Source organism: Malassezia sympodialis, genomic scaffold (assembly GCF_000349305.1).
Source record: "Malassezia sympodialis ATCC 42132 genomic scaffold, msy_sf_29, whole genome shotgun sequence".
In the NCBI taxonomy this organism is placed as follows: domain Eukaryota; kingdom Fungi; phylum Basidiomycota; class Malasseziomycetes; order Malasseziales; family Malasseziaceae; genus Malassezia; species Malassezia sympodialis.
Genome location: NW_017387827.1, coordinates 1 through 17,567, shown reverse-complemented (window position 1 = coordinate 17,567; position 17,567 = coordinate 1). Strand labels below are relative to the sequence as shown.

The window sequence follows — 17,567 nt, the reverse complement described above, 5'->3', positions numbered from 1 at the left end:
TTCGCGTCGTCCGCGTGCTTCTTCTCGGCGCGCTTCGACGCCTTTTTCGCCTTGCGCGCGCGCGCCTGCTCGTCCTGCGCGCGCAGGTAGTCGACCAGATGTGTGCTCTGCGGTTCGGGCTCGGCAGCCGGCGTGCTCTGCGCGGGAGGCGCCTCGAGCGACGCGACAAAGGCCTGGAACTCGGGCGCTGCGTAAGTAGGCGGCACGTACTCTGCTCGATGGTGCCGGCGAGCGGGTCGGCGCGGGGGGGCCGTGCGGTCGGCACCTGCTGCACGAGCGCATAGTCGACGAGGGCGACATACTCGTGGCCCTGCGCATCCTGGAACCGGTGCCCCTGGAACGCCTTGGCAAACGCGAGCATCTGGTCGGTCTGGCGGAACTGGAGGAAGGCGGTCGAGGGCGTATCGTGCTCGGTGGGTCTGGGTCAGTCGCGCAACGTACCGCTCGCTGCGCTTCCCGGGGAGAAACTCCGCATACGCCACGGTCGCTGGCTGGTCCGCGGCGGCGCGCACGGGCTGTGCGCCGTCGGCGCTGGGGGTGCCTGCCGCGATGCGCACCCACGGACTCACGGTCGACCAAAAGACGCCTGCAGGGAGGTGCGGCGGCAAATCACGCACGACAATCTTGCGCCGTGGCTTGCGTGCCTTGCGGCGCGACGGCGGCGGGCCGCCGCCTCGAGGCCTCGCACCCATGGTGTCAGCGGCGCGGCGCTCGTCGCGCGCTGAGCCACTCCCACGTGCGTTCCTCCACCCGACCGTCCGCCATGCCCAACGCCGCGAGCCACGCGGCGCGGCGTGCTCGATGGCAGGCGCTGCAGGCGCAGCTGCGCGACTCGAGCCGTGCGAACCGCAGCGACGTAGTGGATGAGCAGGCGCGGCAGCGCGAGGCCGCGCAGAAGCGGTCCCCGGCGCACGCGCACAAGTTGGCCAAGGCGGAGCGCCTGCTCGACGAGCGCGACATGCGCGAGCGGGGCGAGGATGTCGAGCGCCACCGCGCGATGCACTATACGATTGAGGAGAACGAGGCATGGGAAAAGAAGCTCGAGGAGAAGGAGCGTAGTCGCGATAAGGGCATGATCGGTACGTGCGCGCGGCTCACCCAGACTTTCAGGATCTGGCCGAGCGCTCGTACCAGCGGCAGATCCGGCAGCTCAAGCCGGACCGCGCGGCGTACGCCGAGCAGAAGCAGGCCGAGGCTAACACAGAGGCGGCGCGGCCCAGCCGCGAGCCCCCGCGCGACCGCCAGCTCGTGCGCGCGAGCGAGGCGGCGGTGGCGCCGGCCGTCGCGTCGTACGGGACCCATGCGCCAGACGAGGACGCGGTGGACCGCCTCGTGACGCACCTCAACTACGAGTACGCCTCCGACGCTCACACAGACACGACCAGATCCATCGCCGCAGCCGGCGCCGCGAGGACGACTTGGATGTCGAGGGCACCTATATCAACCAGCGCAACAAGCGCTTCAACCGCAAGATCCAACGCGTATGTCCTGCCTACTGACACAGTACTTCGGCGAGCATACCAAGGAGCTCCGCGAGAACCGTACGTACCCGTCACTCACCCCCAGTGGAGCGTGGCACCGCGTACGTGGCCGTCCGCTGACGCAGTTTGTAATCGACATAGACCGACGCTGTGGAGGACTCGTCCGGCCATGATGCGACCCCGGCCGGCTGCGCGCGCGCTGCGCGCGCCGCTGCTGCGCGCGGACGAGTGGGTCGTGATCGACTTGGGCAGCCGCGTGTGCCGCGCGGGCTTGGGTGGCGAGGCTGCGCCGCAGGCCCTCTTTGACGCGTGCGCGCTCGTGCAGCGCCCGGCCGCGGCGGACGCGCTGTGGGACCTCGACTGGCAGCGCGCCGACGCGCGCCCCGCGCGCGAGCGGCACGCGATCCTCGTGCGCCACCTCGCGCGCATCGTGCGGACCGTGTACCAGGAGCACCTGCTGTGCGAGGGCCAGGCCCACCCCGTGCTCGTGGCGCACAGCCCCCTCGGCCTCGAGGCGCTGCGGCACGCGTGGTGCGAGGTGCTCCTGCGCACGATGCACGCGCCGAGCGTGTCGTTTGTCGATACCCATGTGCTCTGCACGCTAGCGGCTGGGCGCACGAGTGCGCTCGTCGTGGACATCGGGCACCTCGAGGCGTGTGCGATGCCCGTCTACGACGGGCGGCCGATGACCTCGCTCGTGGCCACGACGCCGCGCGCCGGCCGCCGGCTGGCGCAGGGCCTCGAGGTGCTCCTGCGCGCGCATGCGCCGCGCCGCGATGGGGCGGCCGAGTACAGCGACGCCGTCGTGGCTATCCAGACGCAGCTCCTCCTCGTCGGTGCGCCGTGTGCGGCCCCCGGCGCCGGCGCTGCGTGGCCCGTGGACCCTGACGCATTTGCGCGGGCCTATGCGGCACTACCTACGAGCACAGGCGATGCACACTACCGAGGGATCCAGGTGCCTGGCTGGCTGCGCGAGCGCGCCGCGGAGCTCCTCCTTGAGCCGGGCGATGAGGACGAGCAGAGCGTCAGCGAGTGTATCGCGCAGTGTGTGCGGTCGCTTCCGCGCGATCTGCGGCGCGAGATGCAAGCGTCCGTGCTGCTCGCGGGCGGCACAGCCATGCTCCCAGGCCTTGCCGCGCGTCTCGAGGCGGATGTGGCGCAGGCGCTCGGCGTGGCCCCCGACGCCGTGCGCGTGCTTGGCGGGCGCACGTCGTTCGTGCCGAGCCAGGTGCTCGCATGGACGGGCGCCAGTCTGGCCGCGCACTTCGAGGCCGGCAGCGTCGCGCCTGTGACACGCGAGGCCTGGTGCGGCCAAGTGTCTACCGCCGCTCGCGCCCCACCACCGTCACATGCGGGTGGGTAGCGCTCACGCCCCGCACGACGTTGGGGCACCCGAACAGGTACACGCGACGGAGCGTCGGCATCGCCTCGACGAGGCGTAGGAGCAGAGCATCGTCAATGCAGCGCACAAAGCCGATATCCAGCTCCTCGAGGGGGGGCGCCGCGTCCGCCAGCGTCTCGAAGGCGGCCGGTGTGAGCGCGTCGTTGCTGTTGACGCGCAGGAGGCGAAGGCGCGGCGCATGTGCCGCGAGCGCACACACGACGGCGTCGCCCACGCCACAGCGCACCAGCGACACATGCTCGAGGGCATGCAGCGTGCGTGCGGCGCGCACCCACGCGTCGTCGGAGACCTGCGTGAGGCCGTCGGCCACGAGGTGTGTTGTGCACGGCGCGAGGCACCTGACCGTGGCATCGGTTAGCGCGTCGTTCAGCGAGAGGTTCAAGACACGCAGCTGTGCGCCCAGCGCCTCGAGGAGCGGCACGAGCCCCGCATCCGTGAGCGAGGCGGGCGGCACGCCCGGCTGCGAGACGCCCGGCTGCGAGACGTCGAGCGTGTGCAGCGCCGAGAGGCCCGCCAGCGCACGGACGCCGCGGTCGTCGAGGGCGCCCATCTGTGCGAGGCCGAGCTCGCGCAGCAGCGGCGCATGCGCCACGAGCGCCTCGATGCAGTCGAAGTCAAAGCGCGGCGTCTCGCGCACGCGCAGCACGGTGAGGGAGGCGCCGCGCGCGCGGAGGAACGCGAGCCATGCCTCTTTGCGCACGAGAAACGGCCCGTACAGATCGAGCTCGGTGAGCGCGTGCCAGTGCTCGAATGTGCGGAAGGCGGTATCGTCGAGCTGGCCGCAGTACTGCAGCTGCACGCACGTGGCGTTCGGCGTGAGGCGCACGAGGGTTTCGTAGGACGAGCGGGGCAGTGCTGTGTGAGCACAGACACGTACCACTACAGTCGTACAGCCGCAGCTGCGTGACGTGTGCACCAACAAACAGCGGCAGCGTCTGTGGCGTGAGCTGCCGGTTCTTGCAGATGACCTGCGGTAAGCGCACGCAACGTACGCGGCTGAGGCCCCGCCGACTTCGCTCGCTGAGGGGGCGGAGCGCCTGGGCCCGCTCAATGTGCGACGCAGCGACCTGGGTCAGTGGGCGGCACGCACATGAATGCAGATCGCTTGCAGGCTCGGCAGCTCGGCCGCAGCGTCGATGACCGCCCCGACCGAGGGGCCTGAGCGCGTGGGCGCCGCGCGCGCGCGGCGCGGCGCCTGCACCTGCGTGCGCGGCACGTGCCGGTTGCACTGCGAGCACAGGGGCCCCACGCCCGGCTCGATGCGTCTGTGTGAGTAGGCAGCACGTACGTGTAGCGGGTCATGGAAAAGGGCTTTTCACATCGCGCACACTCGACGGGCTGCCCGGGACGCACGACCAGCGTGCGCACCGAGTCTCCGCCAGGGGGCGTCTGTGCGCGTGCGCGCTTTGGCAGGGGCGGTACAGGCGCGTCCTCGTCCTCGTCAAACTCGAGTGACGCGCCTGGCGCAATGCGCGGGCGTGCGCGGGTCGCGGCCGCCTCTCGCGGGTGGTCGTGCGCCATGGACGCGCGCAACTGCCGGCCTTGGGCATTAATCTCGCTCGCACGGATCCCTTGCGACTATGATTAGCACTGCGAACCTACCGCCAGAAACTCGGTCAGCGCGGACGTCGGACCACGCAGGTTCGTGCGGCGCGACATGCCGTCAAGGCTATCGAAGCTGTGGAGGCCGCGGCGGCGGCGGCCCCGGCGGTGCGCCACGTGATGGCTCAGCAGCCGTCCACCGCGACGTGAGTGGGCGCGAGGGCATAATGCGCACTGGACTAGGCGACCGTGAGTGCGAGCGGCCCCGAGGACTCTGCGAATTCGAGCGAGAATAGGAGCGACCACGAGGGCTCCGAGAGTATGATCGCGAGTACGACCTGCCTCGAGGGCTCCGAGAGTATGATCGCGAGTACGACCTGCCTCGAGGGCTCCGAGAGTACGACCGAGAATACGACCTGCCTCGAGGGCTCCGCGAATACGACCTCGAGTACGAGCGGCCTCGAGGGCTCCGAGAGTATGATCGCGAGTACGACCTGCCTCGAGGGCTCCGAGAGTACGACCTCGAGTACGAGCGGCCTCGAGGGCTCCGCGAATACGAGCGAGAATAGGAGCGACCACGAGGGCTCCTAGAGTATGACCGCGAGTACGACCTGCCTCGAGGGCTCCGAGAGTACGATCTCGAGTACGACCTGCCTCGAGGACTTCGGGAATAGGACCTCGAGTACGACCTGCCCCGAGGGCTCCGAGAGTACGATCGCGAATACGAGCGACCCCGAGGACTCCGCGAATCGTCTGAATCAGACATGGACGAGACAGACCGGCGCTCCTCAGCCTCACGGCGCTCGCGCATGACCTGCGTCGCATGCTGCAAGTACTCACGCATCGGCTCGGTGACGAGACCCAAGCCAATACTCGTGAAAAAGTTGATGGAGAACCGCGTGTTGCGCGGGTGGTCCAGGGGGAACATGTGCTCAAAGTACCCCTGCATCGACGGCTCGCGGAAACGCGCAGCCAGTGCAGGAAGGCCCAGTAGCGACTGCATTTCATTCATGAGGATCTTGATAAAAATACGCGAGGAAGACGTCGTGTCGTCTTCGTTCATGTACACAACATCAAAACTCGCCCAGCTAATGCTGTCGGTCGCAAGCAGCGCACCAAAGAAGCGCGCAATGTTGCGCAGCCTGTTTGTCTCGTATCGGTGGATCGTGTCGTAGTACCTGCGGAAGCTCTGCTCATAGAGCGCACTCCACCGCCGATGCAGCTTGCACAGTCGCTCGCCAATGTGTCCATAGAACTTGGAGTACGTGCGCTCCTGCGAGCAGCACTCGACCACCATGTTGCAGAGCTCCATCTCCTGATCTTCCGGCACCTTGAGCTTGAGCAGCTTGTGCACACACTCCTCAAAGTCCAGCGACGACATAATGACCAGGTAGATCGTCCGACGCAAATTCACCAAATTCGTCTCGGTGCGGTCCTGGATCTCGAGCGCCGTCGGCGCATCGTCCGCTTCGCTGCCCGCCTCTTCCTCCTCTTCGTCCTCCTCCTCTTCGTCGCTGCCCTCGCCCAGGATCTCCGCCTGGATCTGCCGGTACTTTTCTTCGTTCTCCTCAAAGTCAGGGTCAGGCTTAAACACATTCAGGCCCTCCTCCAGCGGCAGATGGTCGTCCAAGCTCACCTGGTGCGTGATCTGGTCCTCCTCTTCCACGAGGTCCAGCGCCTCGGGGATCGGCGGGTGGTCCTGGAACTTGTCCTTGCGCGTCTGTGCGAGCACCTCGACCATGTACTGCACGCGCACGCTAATTTGGCCCTCGTACAGCACGGAGCGGAACCGGTCAAATACGCTGTGGCACGCCTTCGGTGCCTCGTCCGTGAGGAACGCACCGACCTCGCGCATAAACGCCACGGCGAGCTCGACACTGTCGTCCGTCGGATTCTCCAGGAGCAGGACGAGGATCTCAAGCGCAAGAAGCTCATGCGCCACACGCTGGTTCACGAGGTGCGCGAGGAAGAGCAGCGTGGCATGGCACTTGGTCTTGTCGTTGCGCCGGAACGCACGCCGGAATTGCGACACGAGACGAATGACCAGCAGTTCGCCCACGAATGGCAGCTTGGTGTTGACGATCGCCGCGAGTGCAGCAAATACAGGCGTGAACGGCAGCGACAGCTCCTGCGCATGCATGATCGAGCGGCAGAACAGGCCGCGCCCGCGGATCAAATTCGCGCCTGCAAAGAGCTCCGGCACAATGTGTTTGATATTGTCGGCGGCCACCTTGTTCACGAGACCCGTGATGCTCTTTCGCAGTGCCTCCCAGCTCATGCGCTGGTATTCGACGCTGCCTGCGTCGGCGCGGGCCACCTCGGCCATGAGCGCCTTGAGACGCGCGGGCGGCACGTATGCGCCACCCGCCCGCGTCTCCGACAGTTTGGCCAGCGCCGCCCGCAGCGCCTCGCCTTTCTCGGCTGCCGTGCGGGACGCATCCTCTGGCGAGTCGGAGCGCTTCCGCTTCGACACGCGCTCCTCGTCCGCCATGCTCGCACGAGAAAAACGGCGTCGTCGTCGGCGCCGCGCCCGCCACGTGCTGACATAATCGTGAAGAGCCTCCACCGGCGCCACCGCGGCTCTTGTCACCATGGCCCTGGCGGAGACACCTTTCCGCCTCGTGCGTGCGCAGAGGGGCGGCGCCGTGTCGGCCTATACGCATGCGTCGGGGTCTGAGACACGCAACTTTGATATAATGGGCGTCGCGGACGACGCCATGGACGAAGAGGGCGAGCAGGACACGGGGCTGCTGGCCATGCCCGGCCAGGGCGTGGCAACGAGCCTCAAGTACATGCGGGGCCACGGCTGCTACCTGGATGCGTCGCAGGCCGAGATTGTCTCGTCGCTCAGCGGCACGATCGAAAAAGTCAACAAGCTTGTGTCGGTGCGCCCTGTCCGCACGCGCTACCGCCCCGAGGTAGGTGACCTGGTGATTGGGCGCATCACGGACGTGCAGTCGCGCCGCTGGAAAGTCGACATTGGTGCGAAGACGGATGCGTCACTGCAGCTCTCGTCGATCAACCTGCCAGGTGGTGTGCAGCGCAAGAAGCTCGAGTCGGACGAGCTGCAGATGCGCCACTTTTTCCAGGAGGGCGACCTGGTGGTGGCCGAGGTCCAGTCGCTCTTCCAGGACGGGAGCGTCGGCCTGCACACGCGCTCGCTGCGGTACGGAAAGCTGCGCAATGGCGCACTGGCGGTCGTCCCGCCCGTCCTCGTGCGGCGCCACAAGAGCCACTTTCTCTCGCTCATGCAGCTGCCCGAGCGCGGCGTCGACTTGGTGCTCGGCCTCAACGGCTGGATCTGGGTGTCGAAGCATGTGCCCTTTGACATGGCGAAGGCCGAGGGCGAGGGCGCCGACAGGGACGAGGCGATGGAGACAGATGGCGTGTACAGCGACGTGAACGAGGTACGTATCTGGTGCTGACATAGGCCATTCCTGCGGCTACGCGCCAGTCTATCTCGTTGGTATGCCAGGTGCTCGCGGTTTTCGCGCACCAGGGATGGCCCGTCACTGACGCCGCGCTGGAGCAGGCGTGCGCGCTGTGCGCGAGCAGGGACGAGCCGCTCCACGCCCAGGCCCTGGTGCAGTATCTCACACGGGCGCGGCAGAGCCGTACATAGGGTTATAGGACACTCAGGCGTACATGGCACCCTCGTCCGGCTGCGGCAGCTTGCGATTTGCCGGCGCCGCCATCATCCGGCGCAGCTCGACCAGGAGGCTCTCCATCGTATAGTCGCTGCGCCACGACGCGAGCGGCGGAAACGCCTGCGGCGTCACCTGCCCCGTCTGGGCATTCACGCACGGCAAATGGATCTGCGTGAGAAAGTGGATCTGCGGCGGGCTCTGGGGGTACTTGTCGCCACAAACAATCTTGAGCGAGTAGATACGGTTCTCGTACGTCGAGTTCGCCGGGCCTAGGATGGTCGCATTCCAGGTCGACATGGCTGCCGTGAGCGAAAAGCACCTACTAATGTCCTCCGCATCGGCGAGGCCGTACGAGCAGGTTCCATTGCCAAAGCCCTTCTCGCCTTTTTCAAGCTCCTCCAGAAGCCGAAAGTTCCGCGGTACTGGGTCAGCACAGCCTACGCACCCACAGCCATCGCAGTCCTGGAGTGAGGCCCCAGCGCAGCGATCGGGCGGCGAAAGTGCCCCGCACGTGATGGCCTTGACCGTGCGCGCGCGGCACGAGAATCGTACCACTCTGACCAACGATGACAGCGGAGGAGGTCTACATTGTATCGGCAGTGCGCACGCCGGTCGGTGCATTCCAGGGCGCGCTCAAGACGCAGACGGCCGTCGACCTAGGCACGGTAGCTGCACAGGCGGCGATCGACCGCGCGCAGGTGGCCCCGGAGGACATTGACGAGGCGTATCTGGGCTGTGTGCTGCAGGCGGGCCTGGGACAGGCGCCCGCGCGCCAGGTCGTGCTGCGCGCGGGGTGCCCTGCATCGACGGAGGCCACGACCGTGAACAAAGTATGTGCGTCGGGCGCCAAGGCGCTCGCTCTGGGTGCGCAGAGCATCCGCCTGGGCGAGAGCCGCGTCGTGCTGGTCGGCGGCATGGAAAGCATGAGCCAGGCCCCGTATTACATGCGGCGCGGCAGCCTCGTATATGGCGACGTTTCGGCCCAGGACGGCGTGCTGCGCGACGGCCTCTCGGACGGACTGAGCGGCCGGCACATGGGCGAGTGTGCGGACGAGACGGCGCAGAAGCACGGCTTCTCGCGCACGGACCAGGACGACTTCGCGGTTACCTCGTACGAGCGCGCTATCGCCGCCTGGGAGGCACACGCGTTTGACCAGGAGGTGGTGCCAGTCACCATCCATGGCAAGAAGGGGGACACGGTCGTCCGCGAGGACGAGGAACACCACCGCTTCCAGCCTGAAAAAATGCGGTCGCTGCGCCCGGCCTTTGGCAAGGAGGGCACGGTGACAGCGGCCAATGCAAGCTCGCTGAATGATGGCGCCAGCGCGCTCGTCCTCGCGAGCGGCGCCGAGGTGCAGAAGCGCGGCTGGAAGCCGCTCGCGCGCGTGCTGGGCACGGCCGACGCTGCAGCGGCGCCGGAGGACTTTCCGACGGCGCCCGCGCTCGCCATCCCCAAGGCGCTGGCGCGCGCGAACGTCGCGCTGGACGATGTGGCGCTCTTTGAAATCAACGAGGCATTTGCCGTCGTGCCCCTCGCGAACGCGCGGATCCTCGGCATTGACCTCGCCAAGGTGAACACGCTGGGCGGCGGTGTCTCGCTCGGCCACCCGATCGGCAGCTCTGGCGCGCGCATCGTCGTGACCCTTGTGCACGCGCTCCGCGCTGGGCAAATCGGCGTCGCGGGCATTTGCAACGTACGTATCATCGACTGACCTCAGGGCGGCGGCGGCGCATCGGCCGTGGTAGTGCAGCGTATGTAGAAGGTCCACTCCACACGATGAAGAAGCGATCGCTCGCGGAGGCGTTCCAGGCGAGCCTGGCCGACGAGGCGAGTGGCGCTGCCGCGGCGCAGCACGAGTCGGACGAGGAGGACTACATGTCGGACGCCATGCTTGCGATGCTTGAGCGCCGCGATGCGCCGCGCCTGCAGACGTACTCGGAGCGGCGCGCGCAGCAGCAGCGCGAGGAGGCCGAGCGGCAGCGCGCCGAGATGCAGGACGCCGAGCTGCGGCGCAGCGCCAAGGCGGGGCGCCCACTCGCAGGCGAGTGGGCCGCGCGGAGCGAGGGCCTAGCGACGGATCGGCTCGCCGAGGCGGCCGATCGCGCGGACCGTGCGCAGCCGCTGGGGGCCGGCACGGAGGCGGCGCTGCGCATGATGAAGGCGATGGGGTACGTGCCTGGGCAGGCTCTAGGCGCGCCGGAAGCGCTGGACGCGCCGCTCGCGCCCGACCAGCGGTGGCTCAGTGCGGACGGGCGCCGCAAGAAGCTCGGGATTGGGCACGCCGATCTCTCGCGGCGCATTGCGCGGGCGGCCGAGGCGCCGCGGAGCGCGAGCCCCGCGTCGGACGTCGCAGCGTTCCGCCAGCGGCAGGCCGAGGCGGCGCAGCGGCGGCACAACGAAGGACTGCTGCGGGCAGCACGCAAGGCGTGCCGGGAATGCGACGAGGCGCATGGCTGGGAGGTGCGTACCGACGACTTACGGGCAGTACAGTCCCCTGTGGCTGGACCCGACGAGCTTGCCGGCGGCGCACCCACTGCACGACGAGAGTGTGCTGGCCGGCGAGAACGAGCGCGGCCACGACGATGCCGAGGCGCTATGGCTGTACGCGCTCCGGGACGAGGGACCGCCGCGCGCGGCGCCGGCGCCCCGCGAGCGTCGCGTGGATGCGGAGCGGTTCGGGGCGCTCCCTCTCGCGGCGCGCCTGGCGCTCACCGTGGCGTATCTGCGCGAGGCCTACTACTATTGCGTATACTGCGGACACCAATACGCCTCGGAGTCCGAGCTGCAGCGCTCGTGTCCTGGGCCGAGCGAGGACGAGCACGGGTAGGAGCGGTAGGGAAGGGTATGGCCTACCTAGTTGTACTGTGCATAGAGCGACGTGCTCGAGAACTTGCTGCCTTGGCGCACGACCTTCTCGACGGCCTGCAGAAAGTCTTTCTCGGTCGCGACCTTGCGGTGCGCGCGGATCGCAAACATGCCCGCCTCCGTCGCGACGCTGCGCAGCTCGGCACCGGTCGTGTTGGGGCACAGGCGCGCAATGAGATCAAAGCGGATATTGCGCTCGACAGACATGGAGCGCGCGTGGATGCGCAGGATGTGGGCGCGGCCCTCCTGGTCCGGCAGGCCAAACTCGACGCGGCGGTCGAGACGCCCGGGACGCAGCAGCGCCGGGTCGAGCGTGTCGGGCCGGTTCGTAGCCATGAGCACCTTGATGTTGCCGCGCGCATCGAAGCCGTCCAGCTGGTTGATGAGCTCCAGCATCGTACGCTGCACCTCGTTGTCGCCGCCGGCGCCGTCGTCAAAGCGCATTCCACCGATCGCGTCGACTTCGTCGAAGAAGATGATGCACGCCTTCTTGGTGCGCGCGAGCTCGAACAGCTCGCGCACCATACGCGCGCCCTCGCCGACGTACTTCTGCACGAGCTCCGAGCCGATAACACGAATGAACGTCGCGTCAGTGCGGTTGGCGACCGCCCGCGCACACAGCGTCTTGCCCGTGCCGGGTGGCCCAAACAGCAGCACGCCCTTGGGCGGGTCGATGCCCAGCTTCACGAAGCGCTCCGGCTCGAGCAGTGGCGTCTCGACGACCTCGCGCAGCTTTTCAATCTGGTCCTTCACACCGCCGATGTCGCCGTACGTGACGTCAGGCTTCTCCTCGACCTGCATCATCGTCACAGTCGGGTCGATCTTGGGCGGCAGCGGGATCTGGATCTGGTATTTGTTGCGGTCGACGCCGACGCGCATGCCCTCCTCGACGTCGGTCGGCGCAATGCGCTCGCCGAGGCCCACGACAAACTTGGCGATCTGCTTGATGTTGATCACGTACTTGTCCTTGGTGTCCGCCGAGCGATTGCCCATGCCGCCGAGCGCCCCAAGCACATTGTCCAGCGCCTGGACGCCGGTGCTGGATCCGCCCGCCTCGCCCTCCGACGCCCCGTCGCCACTGGTGGCTGCGGGAATGATCTTGGTGCAGCGGGCGACCTGGAGCGGCTGCTCCTCGCTCATGCGCTGCTTGTCCGCGGCAATATCCCAGAGGTCCGGCGGCGCAAGACCCGTGTCGCTCTCCTTGACGCCCATCTTTTCGCTCACGCGCTTTTCGACGTCCTTGATTTCCGCATCGATGCGCTTCAGCGCAGTGGCGTACGGGCCCTGCCCGTACGTGCGCAGCAGCTGGATATCGCCCTCGTCGAGCGGGACGATCTCATCCTGCTTCTTGTCCGGATCGGTGTCCGGCTTGGAGTATTTCTCCCAGTCCCTCTTCGGCGGCATCGCTACGACGGCCGTGGCGACGCGAGACAGCGGCGGGGGCCGCGCGTTGCCGGCGTGGCGGGGGGCACATGTGCAAATAGAGAGGGCGCTGAGTCAGCGTCTCGCGAGGCGGGTCCCGGCCAGGACGCCCCGTGCGATTCGGCTGCGACCGTTCACCGGGCAAGATGGCAGGCGCGATGAGCAATGCAAAGCGCGATCTCCGCAAGATCCGCGACGAGGACCGCGAGAGCCGGTACGGGAGCGTGTTTGGCGTCTCGGGCCCCGTCGTAATCGCGGAAAACATGATCGGTGCAAGCATGTACGAGCTGGTGCGTGTGGGCCACCACGAGCTGGTCGGCGAGATTATCCGTATCGATGCCGACAAGGCCACGATCCAGGTGTATGAGGAGACGACAGGTGTGTGTGTCGGTGACCCGGTGCTTCGCTCCGGCAAGCCGCTGAGCGTCGAGCTGGGGCCCGGTCTGATGGAGAACATCTACGATGGTATCCAGCGCCCGCTGCAGGGGATCCAGAAGAAGAGCCAGAGCATCTATATTCCCCGCGGTATTGACACGCCTGCGCTTGACCGCGAGCACGAGTGGGAGTTCACGCCGGCGAACGTCAAGGTCGGTGACCACATCAGCGGCGGCGATATCTACGGCAGCGTGTACGAGAACGCGCTGCTGAAGAAGCACCACATGATGCTTCCGCCTCGTGCGCGCGGCACGGTCACGCATATCGCTGAGAAGGGCATGTATACCGTCGACGACGTGATTCTCGAGACCGAGTTCAACGGCGAGAAGCACACGTTCACGATGATGCACGCGTGGCCTGTGCGTGCGCCGCGTCCGGTGGCCGAGAAGCTTGTGGCCGACACGCCGCTGCTCACGGGCCAGCGTATCCTCGACTCGCTGTTCCCGTGTATCCAGGGCGGTACGACGGCGATTCCCGGCGCGTTCGGCTGTGGTAAGACGGTGATTTCGCAGGCGCTGTCGAAGTACTCGAACTCGGACATTATCACCTATGTCGGCTGTGGTGAGCGTGGCAACGAGATGGCCGAGGTGCTCCAAGAATTCCCCGAGCTGACGCTCACGCGCGATGGCGAGGAGCAGCCGATCATGCGCCGCACGACGCTGGTGGCGAACACGTCGAATATGCCTGTGGCGGCGCGTGAGGCGTCGATCTACACGGGTATTACGCTGTCCGAGTACTTCCGTGACCAGGGCTACCACGTCGCGATGATGGCTGACTCGACGTCGCGCTGGGCCGAGGCGCTGCGTGAGATCAGTGGGCGTCTGGCCGAGATGCCCGCGGACTCGGGCTATCCTGCCTACCTGGGTGGCAAGCTGGCGAGCTTCTACGAGCGCGCCGGTAAGGTGGCCGCGCTCGGCTCGCCGGAGCGCACGGGCTCCGTGTCGATCGTCGGTGCGGTGTCCCCGCCGGGTGGTGACTTTTCGGACCCGGTGACCACGGCGACGCTCGGTATTGTGGGTGCATTCTGGGGTCTCGACAAGAAGCTGGCGCAGCGCAAGCACTTCCCGTCGGTGAACTGGAACGTGTCGTACTCGAAGTACACGCAGGGCCTCGAGTCGTACTACGAGAAGCATGCGCCGGGCTTTGCGTCGCTGCGCACGTCGGCGCGCGAGCTGCTGCAGAAGGACACGGACCTGGCCGAGATTGTGCAGCTGGTCGGTAAGAGCGCGCTGGGCGAGAACGACAAGGTGACGCTGGAAGTCGCGCGCATCATCAAGGACGACTACCTGCAGCAGAACGGTATCTCGGAGTATGACTGCTACTGTCCCTTTTACAAGACCACGGGCATGCTGAAAAACATGGTCGACTACCACGAGAAGGCCCAGGCGGCGATCAACAACAACCCTGAGATGACGTGGAGCAAGATCCGCGAGCACACGTCCGACATTTTGTACCGCCTCACGCAGCAGAAGTTCGAGGACCCCAAGGACGGCGAGGAGGCCATCCAGGGCAAGTTCGACGCGCTCTCGAGCGACTTGGCCGAGTGCTTCCGCAGCCTGTCAGACTAAGGTACATAGGAATCCATTCATCGAGCGAGATGCGCGCGCAGGGCCTGGATCGTCGTGACGCGCAGGCCATGCGCCTTGGCGAACTTGAGGCATGCATCGCGTGCCGCGATGCCGCCATTCGCATCGTCCGCGTCCACCAGCTCACACAGCAGGCCGGCCGGCGGCAGCCCCGCAAGCTTGCACAGATCGATCGTGGCCTCCGTGTGCCCCGGGCGCGCAAGCACGCCACCCGGCGTGTACCGCAGCGGGTTCATATGGCCAGGGCGCGAGAAGTCCGCCGCCGTCGCCCCCAGCGCGGGGTCCGCCAGCATGCGCGCCGTCAGGGCGCGGTCATGCGCGGAGATGCCCGTCGTCGTGCCGTGGCGGTAGTCCGTGGTGATGGTATACGCAGTCTTGTGCTTCTCCTCGTTCTGTGGCACCATCATCGGCAGCTGCAGCTCTTGCAGGCGTTCAGGGGTAAGCGAGATGCACACAAAGCCGCTGCGGTGCATCAGTGGCGCCGACGTACCTGGAGTGGCGGATCAGGAAGGCCATCTGCTCCGTCGTCACTTTGCTTGCGGCAATCAGGAGATCGCCCTCATTCTCGCGGTCCTCGTCGTCCAGCACGATCGCAAACTTGCCGCGCCGAAAGTCGGCCACTACGTCGTCCACGCTGTCGAACATGGTGGTGCCAGTCGACGATCGTGGGGCAGGGACCGATTAGGTAAGGTATGACATAAGCCACGGGCCCGCCCGGCGCGGCCTCTGGCCGCTCTGGGACGCGCGGGTGCGCCGGTGTCCGACTGCCATGACTGGCGCTGCCGCCACGATGCTGACGATGCGTAGGGTGGCACCATCTGTGCCGCGATCGAGGGTACGTAATGAATGTGCGCAGCTGATGCCAGGGCTACTCCACGACGACCTCGGCTGGCCGCCGCGCGGTGCTGCCGCGCCTGCTGGCGTACACGACGGTGGGCGCGGCCGTGTTCTACGGCGGCTCGTACGCGGTCGCGCAGCGCGTGCCGGCGTACCGCGAGTTCTTTGAGAAGAATGTGTACGGTGGCGAGGCGCTGCTGCGCTACTTTTCCACGCACGAGCTGAAGGACCTGCCCGAGGAGCTGCGCAAGATGGACGTGGAACAGCAGGTGGTCGCCGCCGCGAAGCAGGTGCGCAGCGGCTTCCACCGTTTGACGGACTATGTGCGTGAGAGCGAGCAGGTGCAGGCGACGCGCGAGGAGGTCGAGAAGCACACGGCTGCCCTGCAGACGAAGCTGCACGACCAGCTCGAGGAGCTCAAGAGCAAGGCTGGCGAGGAGTCGGCGCAGCTGCTGGAAAAGGCGCAGAACTTTGCGAGCCACGCGTACCAGGGCGCGCGCGAGCCCATGAGCCACGTCGCCGACGAGGCGCGCGAGCACCTCGGCGGCGCTGTGCCGACGGCGGAGCCCGCGAAGCCGGTGGTGCCGGCGCCGGCGTACGGTGCGCCGTACCCCGAGCGCAAGCTCGTCGCGCCGAAGGACAACGGCGGGCGCCTGCGTGCCGACCCGAAGGCGCCCGTGCTGCCGCAGCTGAGCAAGTCCGTCCAGCGCCTGCACAGCTCGGAGCCCGTGCTCGCGCAGCTGGCCGGCACGATCGACGAGCTGACGGCGCTGGTGCGTGAGGCGCCGCATGCGGGCGCACTCGCACGCAGCGTGCTCGAGACGGCGCAGGCGGACCTCGCGCAGCTGAGCGCGCGCCTCGACGAGATCAAGAAGTCGGACGCAGAGAAGCTCGACGCGCAGCTCGAGAAGCAGGCGCAGGCGTTTGAGGCCGAGCTGCAGAAGGCCGCGGAGCGCGCGCAGGGCGAGCTGGGCCAGCGCGACGCCGACTGGGCAAAGAAGGTGAGTGCGCTGCAGGACGAGCAGGCGTCGCAGTTCAAGGCGCGCCTCGCGAGCGAGCTGCGCACGCAGAGCGCGCTCATTGACGAGCGCCTCAAGGAGGAGGTCGTCGCGCGCGGCATCGAGCTGCAGCGCAAGTGGTCGCAGGAGATCCGCGCCAAGGTCGAGCAGGAGCGCGCTGGCCGTCTGGCGCGCCTCGACGAGATGGCGTCCGAGCTCCAGCGCGTCGAGCGCCTGTCACTCGAGAATGCGCAGTCGCTCGACCACAACATCAGCCTGCACGCGCTGAGCGCCGCGCTGCGCACGCTGCGCCAGGCCATTGACGCGCCGGTCCTGCGCGACTCGGCGTACGTGCGCCGCACCTTTGTCGACGAGCTCGCCGCCGTGAAGGCCACGCGCCAGGCGACGGACAACGAGGTCATCTCGGCGGCGCTCACCGCGATCGACGAGACGGGCGCGGCCGCCGACGGCGTCGAGAGCGTCCCGACACTGCACGAGTGGTTCGCCGTGCGCCTCGCCCCGCGCCTCACGAGCGTCGCGCTGCTCCCGGAGCAGGGCGCCGGCGTCCTTTCGTACCTGGCAAGCATGGTGCTCAGTCCCCTGCTGTTCGTGCGCCAGGGCAACGTGCCCGGCGACGACGTCGCGAGCATCGTCGCCCGCGCCAACTGGCTCCTCGAGCGCCGCGACCTCGACCAAGCCACGCGCGAGCTGAACCAGCTGCGCGGCTGGGCCAAGGTGCTGGCCAGCGACTGGCTCCAGGCCGCGCGCACGCGCCTCGAGGTCGACCAGGCGCTCGACCTGATCGAGCGCGAGTCCGCATTTGCATCGCTCCTCCAGACGTAGCTACCTAGTCACCCTGCCAGCGTCGCGCCGTACTGCGCCGACATGTGCGCCTGCACATGCGCGTGCACACGCGCCCACGCCGCGCGCCACGCAGGGTGCGCGTCCGCACAGAGCGCACGCCACCAGCCAAGCACGCCCTGCACCTTGTCGAGCGCCTGCGCCTGCACGCACACGTCGAGCAGGCGCTGTACGAGCGCCACGTCGCCAGCGCGCGGCGCAGCATGCGCGCACGCACCGTGCCACGCGCGCAGCTGCGCGCGCAGCGCGTCGAGGGGCGCCGCCGGCGAGAGCGACGCACCGGGCCACGACGCATACAGAGGGTGCCGCGCATCCACCTCGACCAGCGAGGCGCGCGGCTGCACACCCTCTTCGGCCGGCCGCGCCGCAGCGCACTGCACGGCGTCGTCCGCCGCATACGCCCCGGCCGCGCGGCGAATGTGCGCCTCGTGCTGCACGGCCGACTCGGCCGCCAGGCGCCGCGCAGCGGCGGCCGTGCGCGCGGGCGCCG

The 17,567-nt window shown here is 67.7% G+C and overlaps 11 protein-coding genes and 2 pseudogenes across 13 annotated transcripts; 7 read left to right on the top strand and 6 right to left on the bottom strand.

Moving 5' to 3' along the window:
• Positions 1-38: 38 nt before the first annotated feature.
• MSY001_3453 lies at positions 39-692 on the bottom strand (annotated as a pseudogene). Its single transcript has 3 exons — positions 469-692; positions 211-419; positions 39-187 (listed from the first exon to the last, which is right to left on the bottom strand). Coding segments are annotated over exons 1-3 (582 nt in total).
• Positions 693-763: 71 nt separating this feature from the next.
• MSY001_3452 (uncharacterized protein) lies at positions 764-1,601 on the top strand (the record flags this gene model as incomplete). Its single annotated transcript, XM_018885355.1, has 5 exons — positions 764-1,079; positions 1,103-1,352; positions 1,376-1,481; positions 1,505-1,541; positions 1,567-1,601. The coding sequence occupies 5 exons, from the start codon at positions 764-766 to the stop codon at positions 1,599-1,601; spliced, it is 744 nt and encodes a 247-aa protein (XP_018741922.1).
• A 49-nt stretch (positions 1,602-1,650) lies between these two features.
• MSY001_3451 (uncharacterized protein) lies at positions 1,651-2,773 on the top strand (the record flags this gene model as incomplete). Its single annotated transcript, XM_018885353.1, has 2 exons — positions 1,651-2,731; positions 2,760-2,773. 2 exons carry the CDS (start codon positions 1,651-1,653, stop codon positions 2,771-2,773), a joined length of 1,095 nt encoding a protein of 364 aa, XP_018741921.1.
• A 27-nt stretch (positions 2,774-2,800) lies between these two features.
• On the bottom strand, positions 2,801-3,234 carry MSY001_3450 (annotated as a pseudogene). The gene is given in 2 exon segments: positions 2,801-3,221; positions 3,227-3,234. Coding segments are annotated over 2 exon segments (429 nt in total).
• A 1,778-nt stretch (positions 3,235-5,012) lies between these two features.
• Positions 5,013-6,916, bottom strand: MSY001_3449 (uncharacterized protein; the record flags this gene model as incomplete). The annotated part of the gene is made up of 2 exons (XM_018885352.1): positions 5,013-5,178; positions 5,205-6,916. 2 exons carry the CDS (start codon positions 6,914-6,916, stop codon positions 5,013-5,015), a joined length of 1,878 nt encoding a protein of 625 aa, XP_018741920.1.
• Positions 6,917-7,016: 100 nt separating this feature from the next.
• Positions 7,017-7,850, top strand: MSY001_3448 (uncharacterized protein; the record flags this gene model as incomplete). The annotated part of the gene is made up of 1 exon (XM_018885351.1): positions 7,017-7,850. The coding sequence occupies one exon, from the start codon at positions 7,017-7,019 to the stop codon at positions 7,848-7,850; it is 834 nt and encodes a 277-aa protein (XP_018741919.1).
• Positions 7,851-8,060: 210 nt separating this feature from the next.
• MSY001_3447 (uncharacterized protein) lies at positions 8,061-8,527 on the bottom strand (the record flags this gene model as incomplete). The annotated part of the gene is made up of 2 exons (XM_018885350.1): positions 8,061-8,494; positions 8,518-8,527. The coding sequence occupies 2 exons, from the start codon at positions 8,525-8,527 to the stop codon at positions 8,061-8,063; spliced, it is 444 nt and encodes a 147-aa protein (XP_018741918.1).
• Positions 8,528-8,638: 111 nt separating this feature from the next.
• On the top strand, positions 8,639-9,832 carry MSY001_3446 (uncharacterized protein; the record flags this gene model as incomplete). The annotated part of the gene is made up of 2 exons (XM_018885349.1): positions 8,639-9,766; positions 9,791-9,832. 2 exons carry the CDS (start codon positions 8,639-8,641, stop codon positions 9,830-9,832), a joined length of 1,170 nt encoding a protein of 389 aa, XP_018741917.1.
• A 17-nt stretch (positions 9,833-9,849) lies between these two features.
• MSY001_3445 (uncharacterized protein) lies at positions 9,850-10,900 on the top strand (the record flags this gene model as incomplete). Its single annotated transcript, XM_018885348.1, has 2 exons — positions 9,850-10,533; positions 10,619-10,900. The coding sequence occupies 2 exons, from the start codon at positions 9,850-9,852 to the stop codon at positions 10,898-10,900; spliced, it is 966 nt and encodes a 321-aa protein (XP_018741916.1).
• A 26-nt stretch (positions 10,901-10,926) lies between these two features.
• On the bottom strand, positions 10,927-12,342 carry MSY001_3444 (uncharacterized protein; the record flags this gene model as incomplete). The annotated part of the gene is made up of 1 exon (XM_018885347.1): positions 10,927-12,342. One exon carries the CDS (start codon positions 12,340-12,342, stop codon positions 10,927-10,929), a length of 1,416 nt encoding a protein of 471 aa, XP_018741915.1.
• A 164-nt stretch (positions 12,343-12,506) lies between these two features.
• Positions 12,507-14,363, top strand: MSY001_3443 (uncharacterized protein; the record flags this gene model as incomplete). Its single annotated transcript, XM_018885346.1, has 1 exon — positions 12,507-14,363. One exon carries the CDS (start codon positions 12,507-12,509, stop codon positions 14,361-14,363), a length of 1,857 nt encoding a protein of 618 aa, XP_018741914.1.
• Positions 14,364-14,380: 17 nt separating this feature from the next.
• Positions 14,381-15,026, bottom strand: MSY001_3442 (uncharacterized protein; the record flags this gene model as incomplete). Its single annotated transcript, XM_018885345.1, has 2 exons — positions 14,381-14,843; positions 14,872-15,026. 2 exons carry the CDS (start codon positions 15,024-15,026, stop codon positions 14,381-14,383), a joined length of 618 nt encoding a protein of 205 aa, XP_018741913.1.
• A 124-nt stretch (positions 15,027-15,150) lies between these two features.
• MSY001_3441 (uncharacterized protein) lies at positions 15,151-17,059 on the top strand (the record flags this gene model as incomplete). Its single annotated transcript, XM_018885344.1, has 2 exons — positions 15,151-15,216; positions 15,248-17,059. The coding sequence occupies 2 exons, from the start codon at positions 15,151-15,153 to the stop codon at positions 17,057-17,059; spliced, it is 1,878 nt and encodes a 625-aa protein (XP_018741912.1).
• Positions 17,060-17,567: the final 508 nt, after the last annotated feature.